The sequence below is a fragment of the Lynx rufus genome, unplaced genomic scaffold (assembly GCF_022079265.1).
Source record: "Lynx rufus isolate CCGP_SWC_20201006 ecotype Redwood Valley unplaced genomic scaffold, mLynRuf1.p SCAF_24, whole genome shotgun sequence".
Lineage (NCBI taxonomy): Eukaryota > Metazoa > Chordata > Mammalia > Carnivora > Felidae > Lynx > Lynx rufus.
Window position 1 is genome coordinate 5,751,186 of NW_025814839.1, and position 26,675 is coordinate 5,777,860.

General features: G+C 59.2%; 1 protein-coding gene across 2 annotated transcripts in view; it reads right to left on the reverse strand.

Annotated features, from left to right (window-relative positions):
• Positions 1–4,386: 4,386 nt before the first annotated feature.
• RBM19 (RNA binding motif protein 19) overlaps positions 4,387–26,675 on the reverse strand; it is a 153,003-nt gene continuing 130,714 nt past the window's right edge. The window contains exon 25 of one of the 2 annotated variants that reach the window (XM_047088170.1): positions 4,387–4,551. In XM_047088170.1, coding sequence (XP_046944126.1) covers positions 4,483–4,551 — 69 coding nt within the window. In that variant the 3' untranslated portion in view covers positions 4,387–4,482. Of the gene's footprint in view, positions 4,552–9,828; positions 14,371–26,675 lie in introns of those variants that run through there. The other variant, XM_047088171.1, reaches the window with a different exon arrangement.

Sequence of the window (26,675 nt, forward strand, 5' to 3'; positions counted from 1 at the left end):
CGGCTCCCCACGAACCAGCTTTGGGCACCTCTCTGGGCCTCAGTTTCCTCATCCGTAAGATGAGGGTAATAATAGTACCCGCCCCCTAGGCTGGTCAGGAGGATGAATTTTAAGTGTTGAGGACAGTGTGTGGCGCACCTACCGGTCATTATTATAAAGGTGACTCCAGGGTCAGTTTGGGGGCACTGCTGTGTGTCCCGCCACCCCACCCACATCCCCGGAGGGCTTGGCTCCTCTCCCCCGACAGCCAGTGCTCTACAGGAACTCCCCCACCCCGGCAAGTGCCCCGGTCGTCGTGACTGGCACCGGCCACGGTTTCTGCGTTCAGGAGGAATACCAGGCACCAGATAAGAGAATCTCTTTCAGGGAAAGGGGGGAACTTTTCTCAGTCTCCCCCAAACCATCACAGCAGAGCAAGAAGGACCCCCCTCCCCCCACTCCCTGCTTTGTAGGTGGGAAACTGATAGGGTATCAACAAACATGTGTGGATGGATGGATGATGGATGGATGGATGGATGGACGGATGGACGGATGATGGATGGATGATGGATGGATGGATTGGTGGATGGATGGATGGATGGATGGACGGACGGATAGATGGATGGATGGATGGATAGGTGGATGGATGGATACGCGGATGGATAGGTGGATGGATGGATGGATGGATGGATGATGGATGGATGGATTGGTGGATGGATGGATAGATGGATGGACAGATGGACGGATGGACAGATGGATGGGTGGATAGATGGATGGTTGGATAGATGGATGGATGGATGGATGGATAGGTGGATGGATGGATTGGTGGATGGACGGATGGACAGATGGACGGATGGACGGATGGACGGATAGATGGATGGATGGATGGATAGGTGGATGGATGGATACACGGGTGGATGGATGGATGGATGGATGATGGATGGATGGATTGGTGGATGGATGGATGGATGGATGGACAGATGGATGGATGGATGAAGAGTCACCTGTGAAACACAGAGGCAGCACCTGCCAAGTCCCAGGCTAGGTGCTGGGATTCAGCAATGCGCATTGCCACCCAGTAAGGTCACTTAGCCTGCATTCCACACACCTGCAGGGGGCAGTGGTCACGAGCCACGAGGTCGTAGGCACCCCTAGGATGTGCAGGGTGGTGGCCCTACGTCTGAGACACCGTCTGTATTCCCAAGGAGTCCGTGGATGGGGGGGGGGGACGGAGGAAATCAGCCGTGTGGGAAGTGTGATCATAATCGTACGAGGAAGCCTCTGTGGCAGCATTTTCTGAGAACGGAATGCGCGACTGTGGGTGTTTGTTGCCACCTCTCGCGAGGCCTGGAACGTGGAGGTCACCACCACCACCGCACAGAGGAGGAAACGGAGGCTCAGGGGGATGAAAAGAATCTGCCCGGAGCCACACAGGAAGTGGTGGATGAAGGATTCAAACCCACGCTGGTCTGGTCCAGAACTGTGGGTCCAGGACGAGGGAGTGTCCGCCTCTTCGGAAGAGCGGGGGACGTGGGGCTGGAGGGCTTCCCTCTGGAATGTGGCGCTCGGGATGGGTAATGGCCAGAGCAAAGGCCATCTGAGCCAGAAGCTTCTTAGTAGACCTCTTCCTCCTCCTCCTCACCTCCTCCTGGGACGGGATTGAAACTGACTTTAGCTCTTTTGTGTTCCATCTGGAAAGCGGACGTCCTGCCCCCATGGGGGCTCTGCTTCTGCTCTACCCCCTGCCTGTCCCCAAATTCCAGTGGCTTTCAGCGCCCCACCAGGCCCTCCAGACAGCTGACATTTTACACTGCCCCTGTGGTCAGCTTTGGACAGTGATAACAGGATTAACCCCGTGGAGGCAGATCACTTAATTAAACTTTGGGAGGAGGAACACTGTCTTCCTTCCTGGTCGCGGCTCCGGGAAAGGGGAGTGGGGGCTCCTAATTGGGCAGCCTGAGGGATTTCACCCTCACCCCCACCCCCCACCCCTGCCCGTGGTCAATTCTGGCTCAGACAAAGGCAGAGAACATCCACCCGTCATCCCTCCACCTGAACGTCCATCCCACAAGTACTGACTGAGATCCTCACCCGTCCCAGCACCGTGTTATTGCAGGGAGAGATAAGTGGTGTACCTAAGTGGCTTCCAACGTTGGTTCGGCCGATAGAATGTCCCGGAAGTCATGCTGTGCCAGCTCCGTGTCTAGACCTCGAGAGACCTTGCAGCTTCTGCTTGCCCTTGTAGCTCTGGGCAAGCCTGGGGGATGAGCGACCATGTGGAGGAGAGCCGGGTCCTCCCAGCAGAGGCCGTTCTGGGCCAACCGTCAACCAGCTGACGCCTCGATTGCAGGTGCCACCTGACCCACAGCTGACCACTGATGTGTGAGAGAGCCCAGGCAGAGCCAAACTGTGACCCACGGACACACAAAGCAATACTTTATGGTATTGTTTTAGGCCTCTGAGTGTTGGGGTTATTTGTCTCGCAGCATCATCGTAGCAATAGCTGACTGATACACCTCCCCCTCGCCTCTGTATTAAATCCAGCCTCCCCGTGCACCTCACCTCTTCCCACACGTCCCCTCCCTCGCTCCCTCCCCTCGCTCTTTCCTTCAGCCATGTTTGCCTTCTTGCCCGTATTTCCTTGCAAGTCTCCAGCCATTCAGTCTGGCCCGGGGCAGGTCCCCAGTCAATGTCTGAAGAATGACTGACTTGATGAACGAATGAGTGAACACAGCGGTCCTTGCACATAGGGGACTTAACTGCTGAGTGGCAGAGATGATGTTACCAAATCCCAAACGCTGCAACGCTCTCAGGGAGCTCAGGGGTGGGAGGAGCAGTCTGTCAAGAAAGCCTTCCCGGAGGAAGGGATGTCTGAGCTGAGACCTGAAGGACGAGTGGGTACCGATCAGGTGAAGAGGGCACGGGAGGGCATGTCAGGCAGAGGGAACAGCAGGTGCCAAGACACTGACGCTGGAGGGAGCCTGATAAGCTCAAAGGGATGAGGGGGGCACTTCGTCTTAGGTCTCGGACCTCAGGACCTCCCTGGCCCGCGACAGGAACTAGCACTAGACCCGGGCAGTGGAACAAACCACTGTATAGACCGATGGTGGCCCGCGAGTCAACCCTGGGCTGCAGCGCATTTCGGTCCATCAGTGATACTGGGGCCCAGCGACACCGTTTGTGTCCACGTTGTTTATGGCAACTCCGCTCTTCTCTGCAACGGCGGCAGGGGTGAGGGGGTCACCGCAGGCCTCCGCAGCTGAAAATATTTACCATCAGCCCCTTTACAGAAAGAGCCTGCCCGGCCCCTGCACGGGACAAACAAAGAATGTCGATGACCTTCTGCCGAGGGGACAATGCACCGTGATGGCAAGCCGAGAGACTCACTCCCAGCCGTCCAGAGGCTGCTGGCCCTTCCCGCGGGCTTCCTCCCCCTGCTGTGACTCAGGAGGCAGGGAAGGCCAGACCCTGCCTTCTGCGGAGTGGCTGTGTCCCAGCAGAGGACGGGTGTGGGGAGGAAGGAGGACGACCGGCGGACGGGGAGTTGGCCTTTTGGGAGACCTGTGATCATCCTCATTCTAGACACGGCCCACGTGGTATTTCTGAGCCTCCTGGCCACCCGCTGAGGTATCACAGCCCCCTTTTGCAGATAGGGAAACTGAGGCCGACGGAAGTGAAAGTGACTTGCCCCGGCCCATGCGGGTGGGTGGTAGGGTTACGGCCCGAACTAGTTTGACCAGATTCTGTGGTTTTTCTACAACCTGCCCCCTTATGAGCGTGTGTTCCTTTTACACACGAGAAAGTGAGACCCTGAGGCATCACCCGCAGTTGACGTGGGTGACCCACGGGTAGTTTCCCTGTACTTTTGTTTCTACTCTTATTACAAGTGAGCGACTGCCATATGTGAGACACATCATGGGCAACGTCCACTTCGTCCGCACGATTATGGATTAGGTCATGTTATCCCCCCCCCTCCCCAGTTTACAGATGGGGAAACTGAGGCCCAGGCAGGGTGGCGATGTGCCCAAGCTGTGGTCAGGATGGTGCTGGGACTTGATCCCACCCCCTCGGCCCCCTCGGCTGGTAGCTTTCATTGGCCTTTGGCGGACCTCAGGGTTGTCGCCTCCCACACCTTGTGTTTTCGTGGTCCGGGGTCTCCAGAATGTTCCCGTCTGGGATCTGCTGTGTGGGGGAGGGGCGCAGGCGGTAAGCGAGGAGGGAGCAATTACCCCTGTTTGCTCAATGGGGAAACCGAGGCCCGAGGGGGAGAGTGGGCCCGTCCGGCTAGGACAGCAGGTCAGGTCGGCAGACTCCCCCCTTCGCCCAGTCCCTTGATTGGAGCCCACAGCCCCCGTCCCTCCCTCCCGCCCTCCCCAGGTCGGTCCCCCCCAGGGAGGGCCGGGGAGGACAGTGATGGATCTGGGCCAGCCTTCATTTTCATTCCTTCTCCACTTCTCCTGCTGCAGACCGATGACAAGTGAGGACGTCTGTGACCCGGAGAAATTATCTTCCCTTCTCTTTCACGGCATAATTTTCTGCCCTCTCGTCTGGACAAGCCTGGGTGATTTTTAGCTACAAAAAAAGGGGGAAAATTATCATTCAGAAAAAAAAAATAGAAGGAGTCTCCTAGCTATCCGACAGACAGGCTGTCTCCCGGGTGAAAATGAAAATCTCCTGTCCTGTGAGCCCCGGGGACTTCGAGGGGGGTTCGTACTCGCGGGATGACGGCGGGCATCCCAGAAGGCAAGGCTTGTGGCCCCAGAAGTGTCCAGCTGTCCTCGGCGGATGGGGTACCGGTGGTTTTTCTGGGTGCACCTCAATGCCCACCCACACGTGGGTGCCCGCCTTGAGGACTTCGGGGCGAAACAGCTTGGTTGTCGGTCACCCGTGAGTGCCCCCGCGTCATCTGACAGGCCAGCCTCACGGTGCCCAGGACCCGGGCAACTGTCCACCCAGCTTGCGGCTTTCTGGAAGTTTCTCTCCCTGCCCCACCACCCAACGCGCACACACACACGGCCACATGCCCCACGCGTCAGCAAGGAAAGTATTTTTTGACTTTCCAAAAAAATCCCTGTTTAATTTTTCTGATTTGAAGCTTCAAACGTTACAAGCAAAGGCTGAGCAAGGGAAGGCCCATCTGTTTCCTCAACCTTGTGAGTAACCATCGCTAATGATTTGGTGTCCATTTTTTTCCAGACTTCTCCGTGCAAACACCATGATTATGAAAACGCAGATGTGTGTACACACACACACACACACACACACACACCAGTTGTAAAGCCACTAGCACTGGACTCGAAGGGTGTAGTTGCCAGCATATGCTGGGCTAATTTGGCCCTGCTATGTGACCTTGCCTCTCTGGGCCTCAGTTTCACCATCTGTAAAATGGACACAGTAACAGCATTAAGGGCTCCTGGGAGGACAAACTGGGATGGTGTGTGTTAACCACGTATAGCGTCTGGCGTGGCAGATAATATCCCCCCAGGTAATAGCTGCCGTTACTATTATTAGCTCTGGATGTGGCTTTGCACTGAATGGACTGGAGGAGGCTGTGTTTTTGTTCTGGAAGCAACCGTGGGGCTTTGCGGCAAAGCAACTCTCCTGTGCCCTCTCCCCCAACCTGTGGCTGCAACTTGGAGGTCAGAGGTGAGCCTCGCGGGGTTGGCGTGGCCCCTGAAATGACGCACGTGCCCACCCCTTTTGCGACCACTGAAAACAGTGTTCCTTCCTGGTAGAGAACTTCCATTTTTATCAGATACACAGGGTGGTCCTGGGGACTGGGATCTGAACGCTCTCAGGCAGTGTTCTGAGGAGGCTGGGAGTCCCAGGGACCCTTTGCAGGGCCCTCCTTTTCTACCTTGCCCTATGTGGGACCAGAATGTCCTCACATACCTCAACCCCAACAGACTGCATCAGATTGCAGAAGCGGGTGTGAGAACAGAGAGTCAGGCACCCCAGGTCTGTGGAAAGGAGAAGCCGTGCTGCCCCCGTCCCCACGTTCAGTGTAGTGTTTGGAAAATATTATGAGCTTTCCACGAAATATGTTACGTTAATATGTAATTGAGTTTATTGGTAGTATTGCTAAATGAATTAAGTATCTTTACATGTCTCAGTTTTAACTGCTGAACAGTACCTATTAATGGATGGCACCCACATAAATGACATCTCTTTGAGGTCCTTACTGTTTTTTTTTTTTAACGTTTATTTATTTTTGAGACAGAGAGAGACAGAGCATGAATGGGGGAGGGTCAGAGAGAGGGAGACACAGAATCCGAAACAGGCTCCAGGCTCCGAGCTGTCAGCACAGAGCCTGATGCGGAGCTCGAACTCATGGAGTGCAAGATCGTGACCTGAGCCGAAGTCGGCCGCTCAACTGACTGAGCCACCCGGGCGCCCCGAGGTCCTTACTGTTTTAAGAGTGGAAAGGAATTGGGGCGCCCGGGTGGCTCAGTCAGTTGAGCGTCCGACTTCGGCTCAGGTCATGATCTCGCGGTTCGTGGGTCCCAGCCCCACGTCGGGCTCTGTGCTGACAGCTCAGAGCCTGGAGCCCGCTTCGGACTCTGTGTCTCCCTCTCTCTCTGCCCCTCTCCTGCTGGCGTTCTCTCTCACTCTCTCTCTCAAAAATAAATTAAAAACATTAAAAAATTTTTTTTAAAAAAAGAGTGGAAAGGGGTCTTAAGACTCAAAAATTTGAGAACTGCTGCTCTACCAACTTAACTGGTTGAGAGAGAAGGGGCCAAGAAGATTCTGACTCTAACCCAGGGAATGGTGGTGGTTTTGGCGAAGGAGCATCCTGGGGCGTGTGGCGCGCAAAGCAGGCCAGGGTCAGGCAAAAGGGGCAGATCAAGGATCAGGCCAGGGTGCCCGGGGGCTCAGTCATTAATTGACTTCAGCTCAGGTCATTATCTCACAATTCAAGAGTTCAAGTCCTGCATCGGGTGAGCTTGAGCCCCGCTTCAGGTGAGCCCTGCTTCTCTCCCTCCCTCCCTCCCTCCCTCCCTCTCTCTGCCCCTCATGGGATTCTCTGTCTCTAAAAAAAAAAAAAAAAAGGATCAGGCCAACCGGACCCTAGCCAGGGACAGCCAGGACAGCCATCCCTAGAGGTCATACAATCAGCGATAGACATGTAATAATAAGGAGAAAACAGTGTTTTCTAGAACTCTTGTTGGGGGAGACTCAAACAGCTCTGAAACACTGTAAGGCTCTTGGAGTAGGGAGGGTGATCCCCAAGGAGTTTTTTCACATAACAAAGATGTTTGCTAAACTGCCTTCGTACGACCATGTGTCTAGTAACTAATGGCAAAGCCACTGCTTTGCTGAGGACGATATGCAAGTTCAGAGCCGGAGCGGAATTGCAGTGGTTCCTGTAGGAGAGGCCGAGCTCTTTCTTCCACCAGGGGGCACTCATTCTTACCGTCTCCCCAGGAAGCTCTCTGCTGCTCCTTAAAACAATGCTGAGCAAATATCTTTAGTGGCTCTCAGCCTGAAGGGGCACCAAATCATTAGCTCTGCTGGGCAGAAAGAACATTTGGGTTGATTACAAGGAGGGCAGAAATGGAGAAACAGGTGGATCGAGGAAAGAGGCATTTGAGGATTCCGGGGGAGGAAAGGGCTCCCGTGCCTCTCAGGGTGGGCTTACGACATTACAATACTCAGGGTCCAAAGTGCAGACACTGGCTCTCCCATCAGGAAGAGACGCTTGCCAAGAAGCATCCTCAGGGGCGACAGGTTAGGTGTGAACCCCAAGCAGGACCTCGAAGGCAGCTGGGGATAGGAAGGAAAGTTCCTTGGCCAACCTGCATGGATTGTGTAATATAGGCAATCTTTTTCTTAACAGAACACGTTCGGAGGGCTGCGGGTCGACACGTGAGACTCCACTGTGTTTGCGGGCTGGAGGCTGATAGCGAGGGGGTCCATCGGCCTTGGAAAGAGGCTAAACGGCTCTGTTCCCCTATGTTCCCGACACTTCCTGAGAAAGGGGCATGCTTTCTGTGCACCTGAGGAAACGCTGAATGCTCTTGGGAAGCAACGAGGTGCTGAAGCACGGCTGTGCTGTGCGGCTGGGGCGTTCCCTCCACCTGCAAGTTCCAGGGTCTCGGGGGGGGGGTGAGCCGTGAGAGGGACAAGCCATGCCAGCCTCCAGGCGGGAGGGGTGGTGGTCTGGGGATGAATAGGATCTGGGTGTGTGTGTGGGGTGGGGGTGGGGACTGTCTACTCTCACACCCTGCTTCCAGAATGTTCTAGAACATTCTGGAACATGGGGTGGGCTGTGGGCTCAGTCACCGAATCTCCCTCCAGTGGGGGCGGGGGGGCAGGCAGGAAATGGTAATTAAGGAGGGCTTAACAAAGGAACAGAGGTGTGGGCGAGGCGAAGAGGCACCACGAAGAGGGGTGAAGTGCCTCGGGACTGGCGACAGTGGGGAGCCATTACAAGTCGGCTGCCGGAGGTAGGGCGCCCAGAGAGCTCGTGCCTTCTCAGTGGGGTCCACATCACCCCCAAAGGGGCAAAAAATGGGTGCCCGGGAGATGAAACGAACTTACCTTTTGATGTCTGAAGCATACACATGCATACCTAAACAGACACCCAGTAGGTCTGCGGTGTTGCGATTTAAGCGGTGGGGGAGTCACTAGGAAGGAGTCGAAGGGGTCTCCGTAGGGGGATGGTAATGAATAGAGAAGGGGCCTCTGATGGGGGGGCGGGGGGACCAGTCAACCCCGGGTGACCCGCCAGCCGGGGGTCTGGCAAATGAATGGCCCAACCTCTTTCCCCTCCGGCCGCTCATCTTCTGCCAGGGCCTCCCCCGGGGCCAAACACAACTTGATCCTTGAAAGGGAGTCCCTTGACGCCTTCCACCTGGGCCAGCCTCCTGGGCACGGAGCGGGGTGAACGGTGGAGACCAGATCCGGGGCCAGATGCAAACGGATGACGTCCGGCACCTGATCCCGAGTAGCCCTTACGAGCGGCGCGGTTTTGGGGGAAGGTTTATCTGACACCAGTTTCGGCCTGACTTCCCAGCTCTCTGTTGGAAACGATATCCCTCTCTCTCCCTCTCCAGGCCAGAAATTGGGTCAGAAGCTGGGTGGTTCAAAAGTATGGCCATCATGGTACCTGGGGGGGGGGGGTTACGGTTTAATAGGGAGTTAGACTTGCAGACAGGGCAGTTCCTCTGCAGAGATGTACAAAGGTCATGGGAGGTGAAGAATCCAGAAGAGGATTCCAGTTGGACATGCTCCCGAGGCTGGTCTGCCTCTGTGCCCCCGTTTGTGCCGTTCCACCCTGGAATGCTTGTCCGTGCCCTCTCGTGTGACCTGTCCAACTGGACGTCCGTCTTATCCACAAAGCCTTATCTCCTCTGACACAAGGTCTATGCCAACTTCTTTCCTGAGATGTCTTGGAGCAGAGACCATCCCAACTTTTGATTATTTCTGGGATCTTGTCTCCTCTAATAGACAGTGAACACCTGGAGGTGGTGGGGGGGGGGGCTAGGGTCACCCTTGAGACAGAAGTCCCAGAGCCCAGGGTTGCTACCCATCAAAATGACCGGGGGGCACCTGCGATGCCTGTTAAACACACACACACACACACACACACACACACGCACACCCCCCAAAAACAAAACGGACACCATAAAAAGCAAAAAAAACCCCAACACCAAACAAAACAAAACAAAACACCCAACAACCAGAAACTTAGCCGGGAGTTCTGAGACGCCCCCACTGTCCCGGATGAGCCATTACAGAATCTCTTGGGGTGGGGTCAAGGTGTATGTCTTTCAAAAACTCCCCAGGGGACTCTAACGTGCATCCAGGTAAAACAGGATAAATCACATAACAGACTTGACTATTGGATTACATACGCACGTGGGTATCTGTGGCCTTTTTATTTGTTTTTGGAGCTACAGCTTAGGCAAAAGGCACATCTCACTGCATTTCTACCCGTGTAAACCCCTGCGTGACCGCCACCCAGATCAAGGCGCGGGGACGTCTGCAGCCTGTCGGCGGGCTCCCCTCAAGGGCAGTGGAGTCGCGCAGCAATTTTGTGCCTGGCGTCTTCCACCCACTGGGCACCGTCGGTGAGATTCGTCCACGCCACGGTCTAGTCACCCGTTTCTGCTGCTGAGAAGACATCGGCGTCCCCATGGACGCCACACCTGGAACTTTCCGGGCATAGACCGGCCGGCCCGCGGGGCAGCAGGCACACCGTGGGTCTTCGACAAATGTTTGCCGACTGCCTGCCATTGTGCCCGCAGAGCTTAGGCAGAGAGCCGTGTGACGGTTTCTCTTGGCCTCACTGGCCCTCGACCTCAGGTCAGGGAGTGGATTAAGGGGTCGGGACTGGGACTGGCCTGCTGCTAGGTACTGGGAACCAGGGCTCACACACTCATCGCCTCTTGTGCAACGCCACTGAGGCCTCCCTCGATGCCAGGGTATCCGGAGTTGGGGTCGTTGTACGATTTCCATTTCAATGCACCTCTCTGCTTTAAGAATGGGCCTCTTGAGAGAACAAAAAAACACGGAATACATGTCCTTTTTTTTTTTTTTGTCTTCTTCTGCATCAAGAATTTGCACATTCTCGTCATTTTTCTCTCCTGTTGCACAGAACGTTTGTCACGACGTGCCTCCCAACTCTGGAGACCCAGGGGGATAGCACGTGGGCCCTGTCAGGGCTTGTGCCGGAACATTCTCGCCTCTCTCTCCCTCCTGTTTGTTTTCCACCACGCCTGGCTCCTTCCCCACCTCCATTCAACGATCCCGTGAATTGAACCCCAGAAAGCAGTCTTTTCCACACGGCGACGTCTGCCCACCCAACTTGCTCTTGGGTGAACTGAGGGTTGCACGGAGAACGAGGATCCGTGTCTAGCTGGACTCGCTTCCCTTTAGCCCTTCCCAGTAAGGAAGGGGGACTTGAAGTCCCCCGGTAAGGAGGGGACTTGAAGCAGGAGTTCTCGGTTTCGTACAGTGAACATCCCGCACTCAAGTAAACAGCAGGTTCATCGTGTCGTCAAAGATGGTTCTTCCACACAGGGCGCTCCATTTCAGAATCTCAAGGCTGTGGCTTTCGAAACCAGACACACCCACTCACTTCTCTCTGGCCCCGGGTCCTTACCCTGTGTACCAGCCTGGGCATTCTTTTGGCAAATAACACAACAACCAACTAATTGTATCTTAAAGACGAACGGGGACTATTCTTCCAATGTACCGAAGAATCTGGAGGTTGCTGGTGTGGATTTTCAACGGCCTGCCTGTCTCTGCAATTCTCACGGCCTTTCCCTCAAGGTGGCAAAATAGCTGCGGCAGCTCCGGGCATCACATCTAAATCAAAGGCAGTAAGAAGTGGGGAGGAGCGAGGGAGGGCCTGCGGTTTCCCTACCCCTTTTATCAGGAGAACAAAACCTTTTGCTGGAAAGCTACCAGATTTCTGCTTGGGTCTGATTGGCTAGAACTGTGTCTCCCACGCCTCTGGCTGCCACGGTGCCGGGTAGGCAACACGGACGGAGGGGCTGGGAACCACCGGTTTTCCTGCGGCGTCTGCCACATCCTGTTTTCACCCCGTCTCCCACACTTCACCGTTGCACCCTTTACCTTTCTTGTCTAAATGAACAGCAAGCCCTCTACAGTGGCCTCTGCGTGGCCGGGCACCTGTCCACTCCGTCCCTCCGTCATCCAGCTTTCAGTCCTTAGCCACATGGTCCGTCTGCCTCCGGACCTTTGAACTTGCCGGTCTCCGCCCAAGATGCTGCAGTCCGCCTCCGATGTCGCCTTCCTTTCTGGCCTCGACTCTTGGCTTAAAAGTCACTTCCCTGGGGCAAGGCCTCCCAGGCCACCACCGCCAGCCGAGCCGGCCCTTTGCCCACTAGCTCTCACCGCTGCTTGAAATTGTATTATCCCTTCGTTCCGGGTTTAGTGTCTGTGCTCCCACGAGGCTTCAGCAGGTAACGTCCCTGTGCGAAGCACGGTGCCAGGGTCTCAGCAAGTATTTGCTGAATGAATAAGTGGCAGGAAAGGAACGTTGGAAGTCTGCCGGCAGGTACCAATCGGCAGGCGGGGGCTACGGCTCAAATACGGGACCTGAAATGGCCCGAACGGCACCGTCGTTAGGAACAGAATGTGCGTGTGTGGGCGCTCACACATCCACACGGTGCACAGTGAAACGGGACAAGGAGAGAAGAGCAGAGGAATTCTGAGGCATGATAAGGGCACTTTCATGGCTTCTCACCCGCCTTTGGGCTTCCTTCCCGGACCATGAGGCTGGACGGGCAGCACCAGGGGTCAGAGGACGGAACGAGTCATTTGCAGTGACACATTTATAGGCCCAGATGCATTCCTTTCCACGTGGGCCCAGTGTCGCAGGCTCATGATGATGGGGCCACGGCACGGGGGGACCGGGCTGCATTTCACACGCAGGGTACCTGCACACCTCTCTTGGGGGAGCACCCAGCCCCCGCCCGGGGGTCGCAGGGGGCGCGTGGGTACTTGGCATGAAGGCCGCTGCGGTTGCCTGTTCAATGCCCCGGCCGCCTCCCACCTTGCTGCCCCCTCCTAAGCGTCATCCCTGTGCAAAGGTCGTTTTTGTTGAACGCTGACCCTCCCAGGGCAGGGCCCGGTCCCTCGCCTTTACCACCCCAGTGCCGAGCACCCAGTGGGCGCTTATTAAATGCTTGTTGCTCTCATGTCTGAACCACACTTTCCTCCCATCTTCCAGAAGACGCTGTACCTCCCGTGTGAAGTTTATTCAATTCATTCTGGTCTTATTAACCCCACACCCGACTGGAAGCTCTTTTCAGCACAAGGGCGGTGGCCTTGCCTCTCAGGGCGCAGCCCTGGGCCCGGCCCATCACGGAGCTCTGCAAACACCTGCTCCCCCGAGGCGAGGCCCTCTGGAAGCCTCTGGAAGAGGGGGGCCACCACGGGCGCGGCTTTCCCAACACTCGTGTGATGGCCCTGCCACTGGGAACTCAGAGCAAAGTGAGCTGCTGTGTTTTGTAAAAGGAGGTCGGGAAGACGTTTAAGGACACCTCCCTCTTCCCTTGCCTTCTGCCTCCGGAATACTCTGGACCTCAGAACATCGGTGACTCGTGCGAGGAGACGTTAAGACAACCAAGTGGGTGGACGGACAGAGCAATGGGAATCGGTGTCCAAATACTTCCAGAACCCTCTGGGTGGAGCCTCAGACCATTCTTCACCCTCTTCCCTCCTGGACAATCTCGAGCAGCCATGACATCCCCTCCTCCTGCAAGGGGCCCAGTCCTTTCTCCGACTGCTGGGGTCTATCCATCCAGCCGAGGTTGCTTCTTCGAGACCTCCCCCCACCCAAATTCGGCTCTGGCCCCAACTTTCGAAGGCGTCCGGGGAGGGTGAGCTCACGCACTGGGCATCCACAGTCGGGACATCTCGGGAGGGGCAAAGCCCACTCTGCGTGCGTGGGTGGCCCCAGGTGGAGGATGTGGGGGCAGGGGGTGGGAGGGGAGATACCAGGCAACAAACACCAGGGACCTCAGTAGCCTCTCCTCTGTCAGGGGAGGGAGGGCCGCCGTCTGTGCCTCGGGCGGAACCCGCAGAGGAGGTCCAGGCCTCTCCTCTCCAGCGATGCCGTTATCAGAACCCGGAGAGGGAATCTGAATAAAGACGAGCCGGAGAGAGAGCGATCCGGCCCCCACCGCGGTTTCCAGGCGACACACAGGCTGTCGTGGCCGTTGTCATACAAACCCTTTCCCCGGAAGACGGCGGGTCCCACGGGGAGAAGGGGTGAGGCGGAATATTTTATCAGCCTTGTACATATGTAACCAGAAATGGGGCTGAAAAGCAAAACCTCGTTTCCCTGAATAGGGGGAAGGGAGGAGGGGTGGAGAGGGGCTGGCGGAGGTGGCTGGAAGGGACTTATCTCTACGAGGTCAACGGCGAGAACACGGCTGTGGCCATGGTTCTCGCCCTCTGAGTTGTCAACGAGGAAAATGTCCACGCGGAGGGCTGTTCTGGGGACGAAGTTCAAAAGGCATCTTGTTTTCGCATTTAGAAATAGGAATCCAATATACATATAAAAGGTGAAGGGAGAAAAGGAGTAAGAAGTATTTGAGAACCGTGCAGGAACGAGCCAGATTTCTCGCTCACGGGCCACCTTCCAGTCGTGGTTCGAAGACAGTTTTGCTTCTGTGGGCAACGGGTCCTAAGTCCCGGCTTCCCGTGCATTGCATTTCCGGGATCAGCCTGCAGCACGGGGCCGGGGTGGCGGGGGGTGGGGGGAGGCTGTGTCCGTGTGGTGCTGGGACAGACAGAGTCCGGCTTCCCCCTCCGGTCTATCCAGGTATGCCGAGTGGAAGGTGCGGTCTCTCCTCTGCTCCGAAAAAGGCAGCCATCTCTTCCCTGCCCTGGTGAGCTCCATCATCCGAGGATCTAAAGAATGAGGTTAAAAATAATAATAACAATAATCGTGGGGCGAGACACCTGCTTTGCCCAGGACCGGGCGTGAAAGCGACCAACCTCGCCAACACCCACCGGCCCTCTTGCCCGGCGAAAGCGCCCGCCCGCAAGGTGTGGTGAAGGAGGCTCTGTCGCGCCAGGCGGGGAGGTCTGGGCGGGGGGTGGGGAGAAGGAAGACCCCCATGTTGTCCGGAGACCGGCCCGTGCGCGCCCCTCCGAGGAACAGAACGTGGACGGCACACCCTCTGGCCGCAGCTCACCCGAAAGTTTGTGAGGTCAGCCAAGTTAACGCGGAGACGGATGGAGACAGGGAGAGAAGGAGAGAAGAGGGAAGCGAGGGGGAGAGAGGGGTGAGAAATGCAAGAACCCATCTGGGCAATGCATCACATTGAAATTGCCCCGCATTAAAAATTCACCAGCCAGTGAATTTTCAAGGGATTTGTAGTAATTAGATGACAAAATGCTGGCAAATCTCAGGCTTGCCAAAGATGTTACTCAGGGGTCAAAGACTCGACACTTTCGGCTGGGTAATTTGTAAGTGTCAATCACTCCCAGCCATCAGAGAGCAGGCACGATCTAACGGCTGCATTCTAACTAAGGCGAGACGAGCCTTCAGCCGGCCGGCCGCCAGCAAACCCCCAGACCCCGCGGCCGCCACCCCGCCTGGGGCCCCGGAGCCACGCCGGCCAACCCCACTCTCCAAGTTCTCGTTGGATTTTATTCCCCTTTATCCTCCTCGGACGTCCCTCCTTCGAGGCGGAGAAAATGTCCTGTGGCCAGAGCCTCTGGAGGTCGAGAGCTCTGCACTGGGGCATTGGTGGTGGTGGTGGTGGGGGGGGGGGACACCCAGCCCTGGGGCCTCAGTTTTCTCCTCTGTGAAAGGGGAAAGAGTCACCTCGCAGGGGCATTCTGACTGAACCAGGAAGCTCTCTGCCGACCTGACAGAGTCAGTAGCTCAGGGTCGACGCGCCCTTGCCCCCGGAGCTGTTCTGGGCTCGGGGGACTCAGCAGGGACCAATAACACGCCTGCCCTCGTGGAAATTTCTAGCTGGGGGCAGCAGGAGGAACAGACAACAAAGGAACAGCAACTATGTCAGAGAGGGGCAAATGCGCGGAAGAAAATGAAACAGAGTTGGGGGGTAAAGTATTTTGTACCCAGGGGGAGGGTCACATTAGATGAGGTCACATCTGAGGAGAAACCAGGAGATAACAATAGAGGACGCGTAAGGATGAGCCCTGAGCCGGAGGGGATTCTCACGGAGGCTAGAGACGGTCGGACAACGGTGGGCAGGGGTCCGGTGGGGCTTGGCCCTTGAGGCCTTGGATGCTTTGAGGCCCCACGAGACGGGACTCCGGGCGGCCCGGCCTGGAAGGCCGCACCTCAGATCTGACCCGAGTCCTAACGGGGGAGAAAAAGCCATGGGAGGGCCTGCAGGGCTGGGCCTACAGCCGCCAGACGGCCTCATTCCACCTGCCCGCGCTGAATTAGAGCGAGGGGCCAGGCGGGCCAGTGGCTGCTTGGAGCCCAGGCCGGATAGGCTTCCGAGAGAACGGGCACGAGGGGGTCTTCTCTCTCGCTGCCTCGGCCCGTCGGGGTGGCTTCTGCAGAAAGCGTTGGCTTTGCACTCAGACCCCGGGCCTCGAAGCCTCACTCTGCTGTTTCTGGACTGCACAACCGTGGACAAGCCGCCACACCTCTCTGAGCCTTAGTTTCTGCACACGAGCCCTCGCTCACACGGTCAGGGAGGGCCTTTGGTAAGAAGCATCCGGCTCCGGGGAAGTTCTCCATAGAAGCATTTCTAACGCACACAGCGCCTATCAGTGAAAGATGATCGGACTCCGGGGGGCCGTGTCCGAGGATCGATCCTACACAGCGAAAGCGGCTGACCCCTGTTTTAGGGAGACGAACCGAAGGCCAACCTCTGCTTCCAAAGACGAGGAGCCAGAATAGGTTGTCTCCGTGCAGTCTGCTGCCCGGTTTGCCAACGTCCAGACGCAAACCGGGCAGGATCTAAATGCTGGGCCTATTTATGTATTTGGTAAAGACTCCCGCTAGGTCTGGGGCTCGCATTTCTCACTCACTTTCTCCCTCGGGCTCTTTCTGGGTATTCGGTGGGGGGTGTTGGGTCCCCTCAGCCGCCTCCCTCCCCGGGCCTGGGTCTCTAGCCGGCCAGCCTTCGCTGCAGGTGAAACCGCTCAAGGGGAAAATGAGAAACTCCGCCGGCGTTTCAGGGGAGGTGGAGGGCCGCGCTGGCCAACCCTCACTGCCGTGCCCCACCCCCTACATCTCAGAGGCATGGCGGGGCCCTTAAGGCGCGAACGACGGTCATCAGTTGGTGGCAAGGCGGCTCATCCATTCCCCACGGGGGCGTGTGATTCTCCTGAAGGATCAACGAGAGCAGGAGCGACACCCACCATCACCGTGGCTGTTGTTTACTGAGCACTTACTACGTGCGAGGCGCTGGGCGCGAGCCGGTGTGCTGGGGAGGACGGCCTGGAGGAGGTGTCCTGGCCGCTGCCGGGTGCACAGACGCAGCGCTGGCGACCGCCACACTGCCCTCCCAGGGCTGAGGCCGAGCTCCCGACGACCACAGAGCCGCGTGTCCACAGCTGTCCCATCCGTCCACACACATGACCACGGGGACACGCACCCGTGTCCCCTCAGACGCCAGGGCAAAGCACCTAACCTCTCACTCCCAGGACGCACGGGCACGTCAGTGTTCTGTCTGCCACGGCTGGCCCGTCCACTCCCCGCCTCGCCTGTGGGCTCTGCAGGGCAGGGGCTGGGTCTGCCCTTCTCCCCGCGGACCCCAGGGCCTGGCCCAGGGAAGGTGCTAGTGTCTTGTGAATGAACAAATGAGCTGGGCTCAAAGGCAGGGAGACCAGACCGGCTTCTTTCTTCCGAGCTGAGTGACTTTGGGGGGGCGGGGGAGGGGGGGGGTCCCGGGCACAGCCCTGAGCCTCTATTTGCTCAACTGCAGAATGGGGAGAAACCGCAGGTTGCAGAGGTCGCTGGGCTGCGGTGACTCCGTAACTGATCATTCAGCTTTTTTATCGTGAAATCCCCGGGGCCGAGGACTTAGCGCTCAAAGGAAGATGGCCGAGGCACTAGGGCTCAGAGCGGAGCCCCGAGAATCTGTCGACGGTGTGTCCGGAGGCCTGCAGGAGCTTCTAATGTGGGCCCCGAACTTCTCAAGCCCCGAGTCCGGGTCGACCACAGTCCCCGACAGAACTGCCTTTCCCTCTGGAGACAGAACACCGTTCCTGCCGGGACTCAGGGGACTGGTGTTACTTCTGCACCGACTGAGGACGGGCTGGGAGGGCGGACTCGGCTGTCCCAGCAAGGGGGGCCGTGGCACCACGGCAGCTCACCAGGCCAGGCAAGGACGCGGGGCAGGTGCACCGTGGAGGCCCCCACAAGCCCCGTTAACAATCCAAATGCCCCCCCTGGTGCGTGAGGGAGAGGGGCAGCAGGAACGGGCTCAGAGCCTTTTGCGGTCGACGCAGGGCCGTGTGCCCGCATTTGGGAGACGACGGGCAGACGGAGACCTGGCAGGCAGGCTGCGTGGCGCACAGTCTGGAGGTGAAGAGCACACGCCAACTCCGGCTTGGCCGCGGGGCTGTGTGGTCTCGGGCGAAGCACCTAACCTCTCTGAGTTTCCGCTTCCTCACTGCAGATCAGGACGGCAGAAGCGGTGCCCATCTGGCGGGCTGGTGGGTGAACTGAGCCATCTGTGCTTAGGGCAGCAATGATGACGGCCTCTTATCAGGACGGTGGAGAAAACCGGAACGAGGGAGGCCGAGGCGGGGAGGTGACCCTCACTCGACGTCCAGGTGTGCCAGGGGCTTTACACATCCCTTTTGGTCCACAGGCCCCGCTGCAGTGGGGCCACAGCTTAGCGAGTCCTCTGAGGTGGGTGTTCTCGTCCCATTTAAAGGAGACTGAGGCACAGAAAGGCCAGGTGACTTGGTCCCAGGGCCACAGAGCTTGTAAGAGTACGGCTGGATCTCACGCCGGAGTGCGGCCTCTCCCCGTGGCTGTCCTTAACCCCGATTCCCCGACCTCGGGCTGCAGGGCGCACGCAGGAGACGGGCACCCACGCAAGTGCTCAGAAGGGGACTGGGCCCCACCCGGGACTCCGGGTGCTGCTCTCCAGGATCAGGAGGGCCGCGGTCCCCCTGGGACGCTCTGCCCCTGGCCTCCTGTCTCGGCCGGGGGTGCCGGCTGGACCCCACGGCTGCCCGGTACCCAGCGGGATGGATGGGAACCTGCGGGGGCCCTACACCCCGATGCCGGCGACACGCAGGTGGGCTGTGGCATCCCTGAAGGGCGGCCTCGCCTCCCCCCGCTTCCCCAGAGCCTGCTCCCCGCGCCTCCGGGGGGCGCTGGCTGCTGCCCGTGCGGGACGCCTGCTCCCCGAGAGCGCTAGGGGCCTCGGGCCACCCTGCCGCCCGCGGCTCCAATGTCAGGCTTTCCAATTCCGGTCACATCGCGCCCACACCTGCCTGCCGCTGCCACTCTCCTTTCCCGGACCCAGTTTGGGGTGAAAGCCTTCCTTATTAGTCAATCTGGATCCCACTTACTGTGAATTACCAGGCCTGATTGATATTCATGAGTGGATGCATCTGAAACCTCAGCCGGCTGTCACGTGACTCCCCGCCTCGGGGGCCGCGGGGACCTGAGCAGCCCTGACACGCGGCGGCGGCCCCCAGCCGGGGACAGCACGGTGCCCTGGGAGCGGCCCCTGGCTGACAGAGGTCCACCCCCCCCCCCCACCCCCGACAGCAGTGGCCGGGCCCGGAAGGTGCCAGCAGGGCTTTCCAGTCTGGACGGGTTCTGGGGGCTGGGGTGGGAGGGGGCCGGCGGCCAGGCTCCAAGCCCCCACCACAGCAGCCTCGCACAGGCCGTGCCCCACTCCCCTCTTCCCCTTTGCTTGGCTGCCTCCCGCCCCCCCTGCGGGTGGGACCCCACTTCTCAGAAGCCCCTTCCCAGCACCCACATCTGCACGAGACCCCCGTTACTGTCCTCACGGTGCACCCAACAGTCCCCGCACACACACTGCAAAGCACCCAGACTACATGACGTTTCTGGAGCTGGGGGCAGAGCCGCGGTGCGTTTCCCAGGGAACAGGCCTTGGGCTGCGGCTTGGCACCCACCCTCCGGGGCCCCGGGACCCCCGGGGAGGGACGGTCTTTTCTATTTTCAGAGGAAGCAGACGCAGAGGTTCGAGACCGGGAAAGCAGAATCCGGGCTGGGTGACTCTCCAGCCTGTGCTTCTGGGCCCTTCACCTCTCACCCCCCAAGGGCTTGGGTTTCTGGCAAGTACCCTCCTCTGGAGGGTCCGGTGGCTTTCGCTCCAGAAGCCAAGACTCCCAGGCAAGACGCAGCTGAAGGTAAATACCTGACAGTCAACTCAGAGAAGGTAAAAATGCCGACAGTCCTCTCCTTCTTCGTTCTGGAAACAGCTTTGCTGAGTGGAGGCTGAACGGATGGGGCTGGGACCGCTTTTCGGATGCTAACGAGTCCAAGCACGGGCTCCAAGCAGGACCCAGGAGGACCCGCTTTCCGGTCCGCCCAGAACCGCGGCCACACCACCCGGGGGGAGAGGCGGGAGGTGCTGATGTCCCTGATTTGGGGCCACGCGGCCAGAGCAGGGGGCTGGGGATGGCAGAGGAGCCGCGACACAGAGAAACGAGGCCAACTCCCAATCGCCGGTTTCTGCATCCTAACACTTCCAGAGAAAGTGGGGTTTGGGGCGACGGGAGTCTTGGGAACCAGAATGGACCAGATCGGGCTCCCAAGAACCCCGGGGTACCTTCTGAAGGGAGGCTGAGGACTGTCTCCGGGCCAAGATGAGCAGGCGGGACCGGGGAATGCGGGCCCGCTGAGGGCGCCCTGCACGGAGGTGAGGGGGCTGGCGGGCTTTGAGGAGGATCAGGGTTGAGGCTGCCTGGCTGGAGGGCACCTGCTGGTGGCCCGCCTGGCTGTGATGACGAAGCAGGATAGACCAGAGCGTGCAGGGAAGGGAAGGAACACAGACCCTTCCAGCAGGAGCGGAGGAACTCGATGGTCCACTCACCCGGGGGTTTGGTGAGTGCCATCTGGGTCCCCCGGCGACGTGAGAAGACAGGCTCCTGCGCGACCGGGATTTCCCTGGTTTTGGCCACAGAGACTCTGAACGGCCTGTTCGAGAGGCCAGACCAGGGCCGGCAGCAGGTGCCTCTCCTGCTGGCCACTACTGGGTACGAGGCCAGGTCCCTGACCTGAAAGGGCATCTGGGTGGGGACTAGGCAGTGAGGGAAGTGTGGAGCGGTGACAAACCCACGGAGGCCCCCCGGGAGAGCCCCGGAGCCGGGATGGGGGTGAAAAGGAGGGAGGCCGCCCCACTCATCTAGGTGGTACACGGTGCCCAAGGAAGGGTGTGGGGGGGAGGGACTGCATCCAAGCCCCGACTTTCCACCACCTGCTGCCCTACCCCACGTCCATGCCTCTTGGGAGTCCCCTCCCTTGAGGGCTCTGTCACGTGACTTGCTGTGGCCAGTGGGGCAGCTGCAAACACGTCTTCACGCGGAAGCGACACCCATGGGTCTCTCCGGGGATCTGCGCTGACAACTGGTGCTTGGGTCTCAGATCGCAGGGGCTTCCCGCACTCGCTCCCCTGCTCCTGGAGCACGAGGACCCCGTGCCTTCGTGGGGCATCCGGCTCCCACGTGGCCCTGCTCCGGCCAGAAGCGCCGCGAGACGCCCGGGCTGTGGACGCTGTCTGGGCTGGCCTCTCCCTGGCTCTCGGTCCTGCAGCCTGGTCCTGCCATAGCGGGAAGTGACACGCCGGAAGCCGGAGGGGGTTAAGGGCTCTGGCCCCAACCCGTTCAGCGCCACGTCCCAGCTCTGAGAACCGCGAACGGAAGCAGTGATGTCGGCTGCCGTGCACGTGGCTCTCGGCGTATCCAGCTTCCGCCCTTCTTCCGCAAAGCCAAGGGGACGACGAGACGACGGCCCAGACGGTGCCACGGCCGCCACGGCACGCGCCTGGCAAGCGGCCTGCCTCCATCTGGCACCTTCCCGGAATACTCGCCACTTCGCTTCCCCAAGCCTCAGTTTCCCCACTGGTGCAACGAAGGCGACAAGTCTCCGCCTTGTGACTCGGCCGAGCTGGTGGCTGCGAGGGCTTTGCCCACTGCAGGGTGGCACGCGGGCATCAGAGGAGGCAGCGGTATCATCGCCTGGAATCTTCTCGGGGACCGGGAGACGGGAGGGCTCCTGACAGCTCCTGGGGAAGGCAGAAGCAGCTGCCGCCCGGAAATCTGCAGAAAAATGCCTGCTGTTGGCCTGAGCCCAAGGACGGGGCGCTGAGGCCCCAGCGGATCGTTTTCATGAAAGCTGCAATTAAGGGGAAGTGGGGTTTATTAAGGAAGCTGGAGGGGACGGAGCCCTGGCTTCTGGCGAGGCTCTAATTAGATCGCAGAGCCCCTCTTGTTTCGCCGCTGAGCCGGAGCGCTCGGCCTCCTGGGTGGTGGGTGGTGGGGTGACACAGGGGACTCTCCTTGACGCTGGGGGGGATGGGTGACGGCAGGGATTTCTTCTGCGGCGCTCAGCGCGTGGGGGGCGCCGGTCTCAGCCCTCGGCGCGTCTGTGCTCGTGAAACCGTCACGGCCCCAGTGAGTCGGTTCCGTCGTTGCTCTCGGGTCACAGGTGAGGACACTGAGGCGGAGAGAGGCCAAGGAGCCGGCCCAAGGTCATGCTGCGGGTGAGGGGCAGAGCCGGGATCTGGGCCCAGACGGCCCGGCTCTGGTCTGTGCCCGGGCCGCGTGGTGCAGCGGGCAGCGCACGGGATGGGGAGTCCCTCAGGTGTGGCCTTGTAGCAGCCACTGGCCCTCTCTGGGCTGCAAAATGACAGCGGCTGGCTTTCGATCGGGACTCGGCAACCTTGATGCGAAGGGTCAGACGGGGAATATTTTCGGCTTGGCAGGCGATACTGCCTCTGTTGCAATTATTCAACGACAGTATGTAAACCCACGGGCGTGGCTGTGTGCCAATAAAACTTTATGCAAACAGGCAGGGGCGGGATCTGGCCCCCGGGCAGCAGTTTGCTAACCCCTGCTTCCCACCATTCACGGCTCTTTGTTACCACTTCCGTTTTACTGTCTTCACGGTCTTAATAATTCTCTTTAGACGGAGAGTTTTGTTTTGTTTTTGTTTTTTTAACCTCCTCCTGGAGCTCCGTGAAATCACAGGTTCGACGAGCTATCTGTGCATTTGTATTTGCAACATACATGTGAAAATAAACACACACGTTAAGAGTCTGCCCCGAATCTTGTGAACCGCTGCAGGCTGCACGCGATGCTCTGTTGAGTCCTGTTTTCATGTTACCTCGGTTCTTTGCACCGCTGGGGTGTCGAGGCAAAGGACGACTATGTGGGGGGGGGGGCCCGGCCTCACACCCCGACTTTGAACAGAGTGGTTCTGCTCTGTTTTCTACACCGGGGTTCCGCAGGACACTTTTGTTTGGGAAAGAGGGTCCTGTGGCCAAGAGAGTTTGGAGCTGTCTAGGGCTGGCTTAAAAATGAACTCGGAAGTTCTGAGGATTTACTGGCTCTCCCTTCAGGGGCCCGTGAGTCCCCCACACTGCTTCTTAGATTTCTTCAAGAAACGCAGATGGTTTCCCATTATGCCTTTGGTCCGGCCCTCTCCTGTGAACTTGAGACACGTCTGCCAAGAAGCTCTTTGTCTCCACCTGACGGCTAATGGTCATCTCTGGCGTAATGTGCATTTAAACCCCCAACTCCGGGTGTCCCCCCTGCCAGCTCCGGCAGCAACCGGCCTCAGCACATGCTCGCTTCTTTCTTCCCACCGTGCAGGCCCGAACCTTGGCCTTGCACACCTCAGAGTGTGTCCCATGGGCTGCACCTTCAGCACATCTAGGACCTGGCCGCCTGTCACCTCCTCTGAGGGTCTCAGTCATCCCCCCCCCCCCCCGCCCCTAGATAACGCATGTCACGCCCTCCCCGGGCTCCGTCCACATGCCTCGCCCTCAGGGAGCTCCCCCGTCGGCCCTTCCGGACACCCTGTACAGATGGCGGCCCCAGTGGCCCTACAAGGAGCCGACTGCTGGCTGGCTGGCTCCCCACCTCCTGCCGTCAGCTCCCCGGGACCGGGGGCGTCATCTGCCGAGCTCACTCCTGGTCCCCAGTGCCCACGGCCCGGCCTTGTGCACAGGAGGCTCCACAAACACGTTGGACACACACAGCAAGGTGTTTTACTTTCAAACCTCAGCTTCGGCTTTGCAGCTCTATTAGCTCCCGGGGATGAGGACAAGGGCTCAGACCACCCTCCAGGGAGCCTCGGAGCTGCTCCTGTCACCCCCACTCTCCGCCCGGGGGGCCCTAGGATGGCGCCTGGCGCTGGCCACAGCCCTTCTGAGCCACATGTGCCCGGGACTGATGGCATCTGAGGATACTGCAAACACGCGCACGACGAAAAGCACACTAGGGATTCGTGGCAAGTAGGTGCTGGACGGGAAAAGCCTGATCGGGGGGAAAAAGACAGGATGCCTTTTGTTGCAGCTGCCCTGAGTTAGAGATCCAGACCCAGCACACAGGGGGCCTTCCCTCCGGAGCCCCAGACTCGCCTGTAAACTGGGGACACTGTGGCCAACCGCCCTACGGCTGAGAGAGGGAGAGAGGCTCTCTCTCACGCTTCCTGCGCGGCATGGCGCTGGGCATGAGCCCTCCGCATGGCGTCACCTGGGGAAAGTGAGCCCACCTCCCACAGCCGCCGGGAGGTTCAAGCAGGGAGCATTCGGTCCGTCAACTATCGCCACCCTCCACCCCTGCCCCCACCAGGCAGGGGAAGCAGAGTGCAAAAACATGGCTCCTACCCTCCAGGGGGGGTGGTGAGGGGGCACACACAGGAAACCACAACACAGACGACCTGTGACATTTGGGTGTGGCTGGACCTTCGGAGTGGGGGGGGGGTGCTGGGCTTGCACAAGTCACTGCTGGCAAGATGCCCGTTTCAATGGCTGGGGCAATATGGGAGAATGTTATGAAGCAAGTATTCCGCTAATCTTTTATTAGTAGTATTTCCGGAAAAAAAAAAAAAAGCGTGCTACCTAGTCTTAGTGAGGCTCCAGGGAAACAGAAGTGGGGCGGGGGCGGCGGGGGGGAGGGACCCAGGAGCGGCTGTCGCACAGGAGGGGGAGAACGTGTTCCATTTCTGCAAGGTGCACCAAAGGGTTAAAGTCATTTTCATTAAAATTTAAATTTCAGCAGGCGTTCACTCTCCCTTCCCCATCCTTTGAACGTTTGACTGGCAACCATTTCATATTTCAATCTCGGCAGAACAAATTGAATTAGATGTTGAAGCCGAGCTCGGTGCTGTTCACCAAAGCCTGCATGCTCGGCTTGCGCTAATCCTTCCTAGACGCCGCGGAGCACAGGCACACCGGCCCGGCCACAAAAGACAAGCCGAGGAGGCAGCAAAGGAGGAGGAGGAAACACGGGCGGGCGAGGGCCGCTGGAAACTGTCTTCGGCCTGATACGTGGGTCTTCAAGCCCAGGAGACAGAAGCTCATGTGGCCGTTCTGGCCTTGAATCCTGGGTGCCCAGCACACGGGGCCCCTGCTAAGTGTCTGATGAATGAATGAATGAATGAATGAACGGACGAACAGGTGAGGCGTACTGGCTCACTCCGTGGCAGCCTCTGCCTCTGGCTGGTGCCCCTTCCCGCCCCATGTGGAGTGATGGTGGCTGCCCGGCCCCCTCCCAGAGTCCAGATGCTTCCGTGGGATCCCGGGTTCACTCAGGTCCCGTGACCCTCTACGCCAGCCCCTGACCGGCGTGCAAACCGGCCAGAAGATGCCGGCTCGAGTTTCCTGGGAGGGAGGCAGACCTGAGGGCTTGCCCAGCGACCTTTGCCAGGTGGGCACCGACAGGACCCTTTCCTTACGCAGCCAAGTGGGCGGACGGGTCTAGGAGTGCTGGCCCAGGGGCCCGAATCCGGCTCTCAGAACGGACGGTTCTACTGTGACAGTGGCATCCCTGCCCGCGGGTGGGCCCGGGATCACAAGCGTTAGGAGCAAACCCAGCCATACCACGGCCTGGGGAGGGGTCCACCTGTTTTCCAACCGCACACCCGGGCAACCACTGGCTCATCTGGGGTCTGGCTGTGTGCCAGCAGCTGAACCATGTGCTTGCTCGGCCCGCTTTGGGGCCTGTGGGCAGAGGGCACCCTCTCCGGGCCACCTTCCCGCGCGTATGGACTCCCCATCCTGCCCCATGCCTCCGATGTGGGCCCAGCAGGCCTGCCGGGCACGTGCTGGGGCCTGGCTTCCTTGGGCATTCGTGGGCAGAGAGCCCCAAGCTTCCCTCGTTGTGAAATTCGGACAGCAATTGTGAGAACTACCCCTTATCTAGCACCCCTGCGGCATGCAACGCTCTAAGTGCTCCCCACCCGGGGTCTTTCAATGTTCAAAACGCTTCTACGAGGCAAGAAGTCTTCTCCTACCCGTTTTAAAGGCATGGACGTGGAAGGAGGAGACAGCTGCACGGCGGCAGGGGTGCAGCAGGGGTCCCGCCCAGGCCTTCCTGGGACCAGGGCCTGTGGGTCCTGCTCTCACTCCCCTCTGGGAGACCCCCATCTAACTCCCACCCTCCCCCCGCAGGAGGGAGCCGGGCCCCTCCTCACCCCTCCAGAGCTGTCTTTACGGCCCCTCCCCGCACCCCTGCCTCCCACTCCGAGCCAGGCCCCACATTCCAACACTCGGTCCTACCCTCCAGGGTTCCCCGGGGCCTCATGCCCTTGCTGACCCCCCACGGCTCCTGCACAACTCCTGCCCTCCCACCCCGGCTTCCCTCTGGGCCCCCTCCCTGCCGTGCCTGTGGGGCGGGTCCACCGAGGGGGACTTCAGGCAGAGCCAGAGGCCAACGGGTGACAATGCCTCCACGTGGAGGGCCCCAGGGACTGGGAGGAATACCCTGGCTTCTCTCTCCTATGAGCCCCCAGAGCCTGAAGGCGCCCACCCCCGACCAAACCCTGCTGCCAGGCTGTTGCCAGGGGAGGCTGGGAAACACGACCTGCGGGGCTCGGGCCCCGGGAGTCCCAGCAGGCGTGCGGTGGGTGTGTCGTGTGTAGACGCGGGCACACAGGCAGGGCTCTAGCTCCTGACTCTGCAAACGGCCGTCTGCACAGGCCTTGAGGTCAGGACCCCGCTCTGACCCTGCGGCTCCCGGCCCCACATCACCTCCCCTCTCCGGGTGCCTGTTCCGGTCCAGCCTCC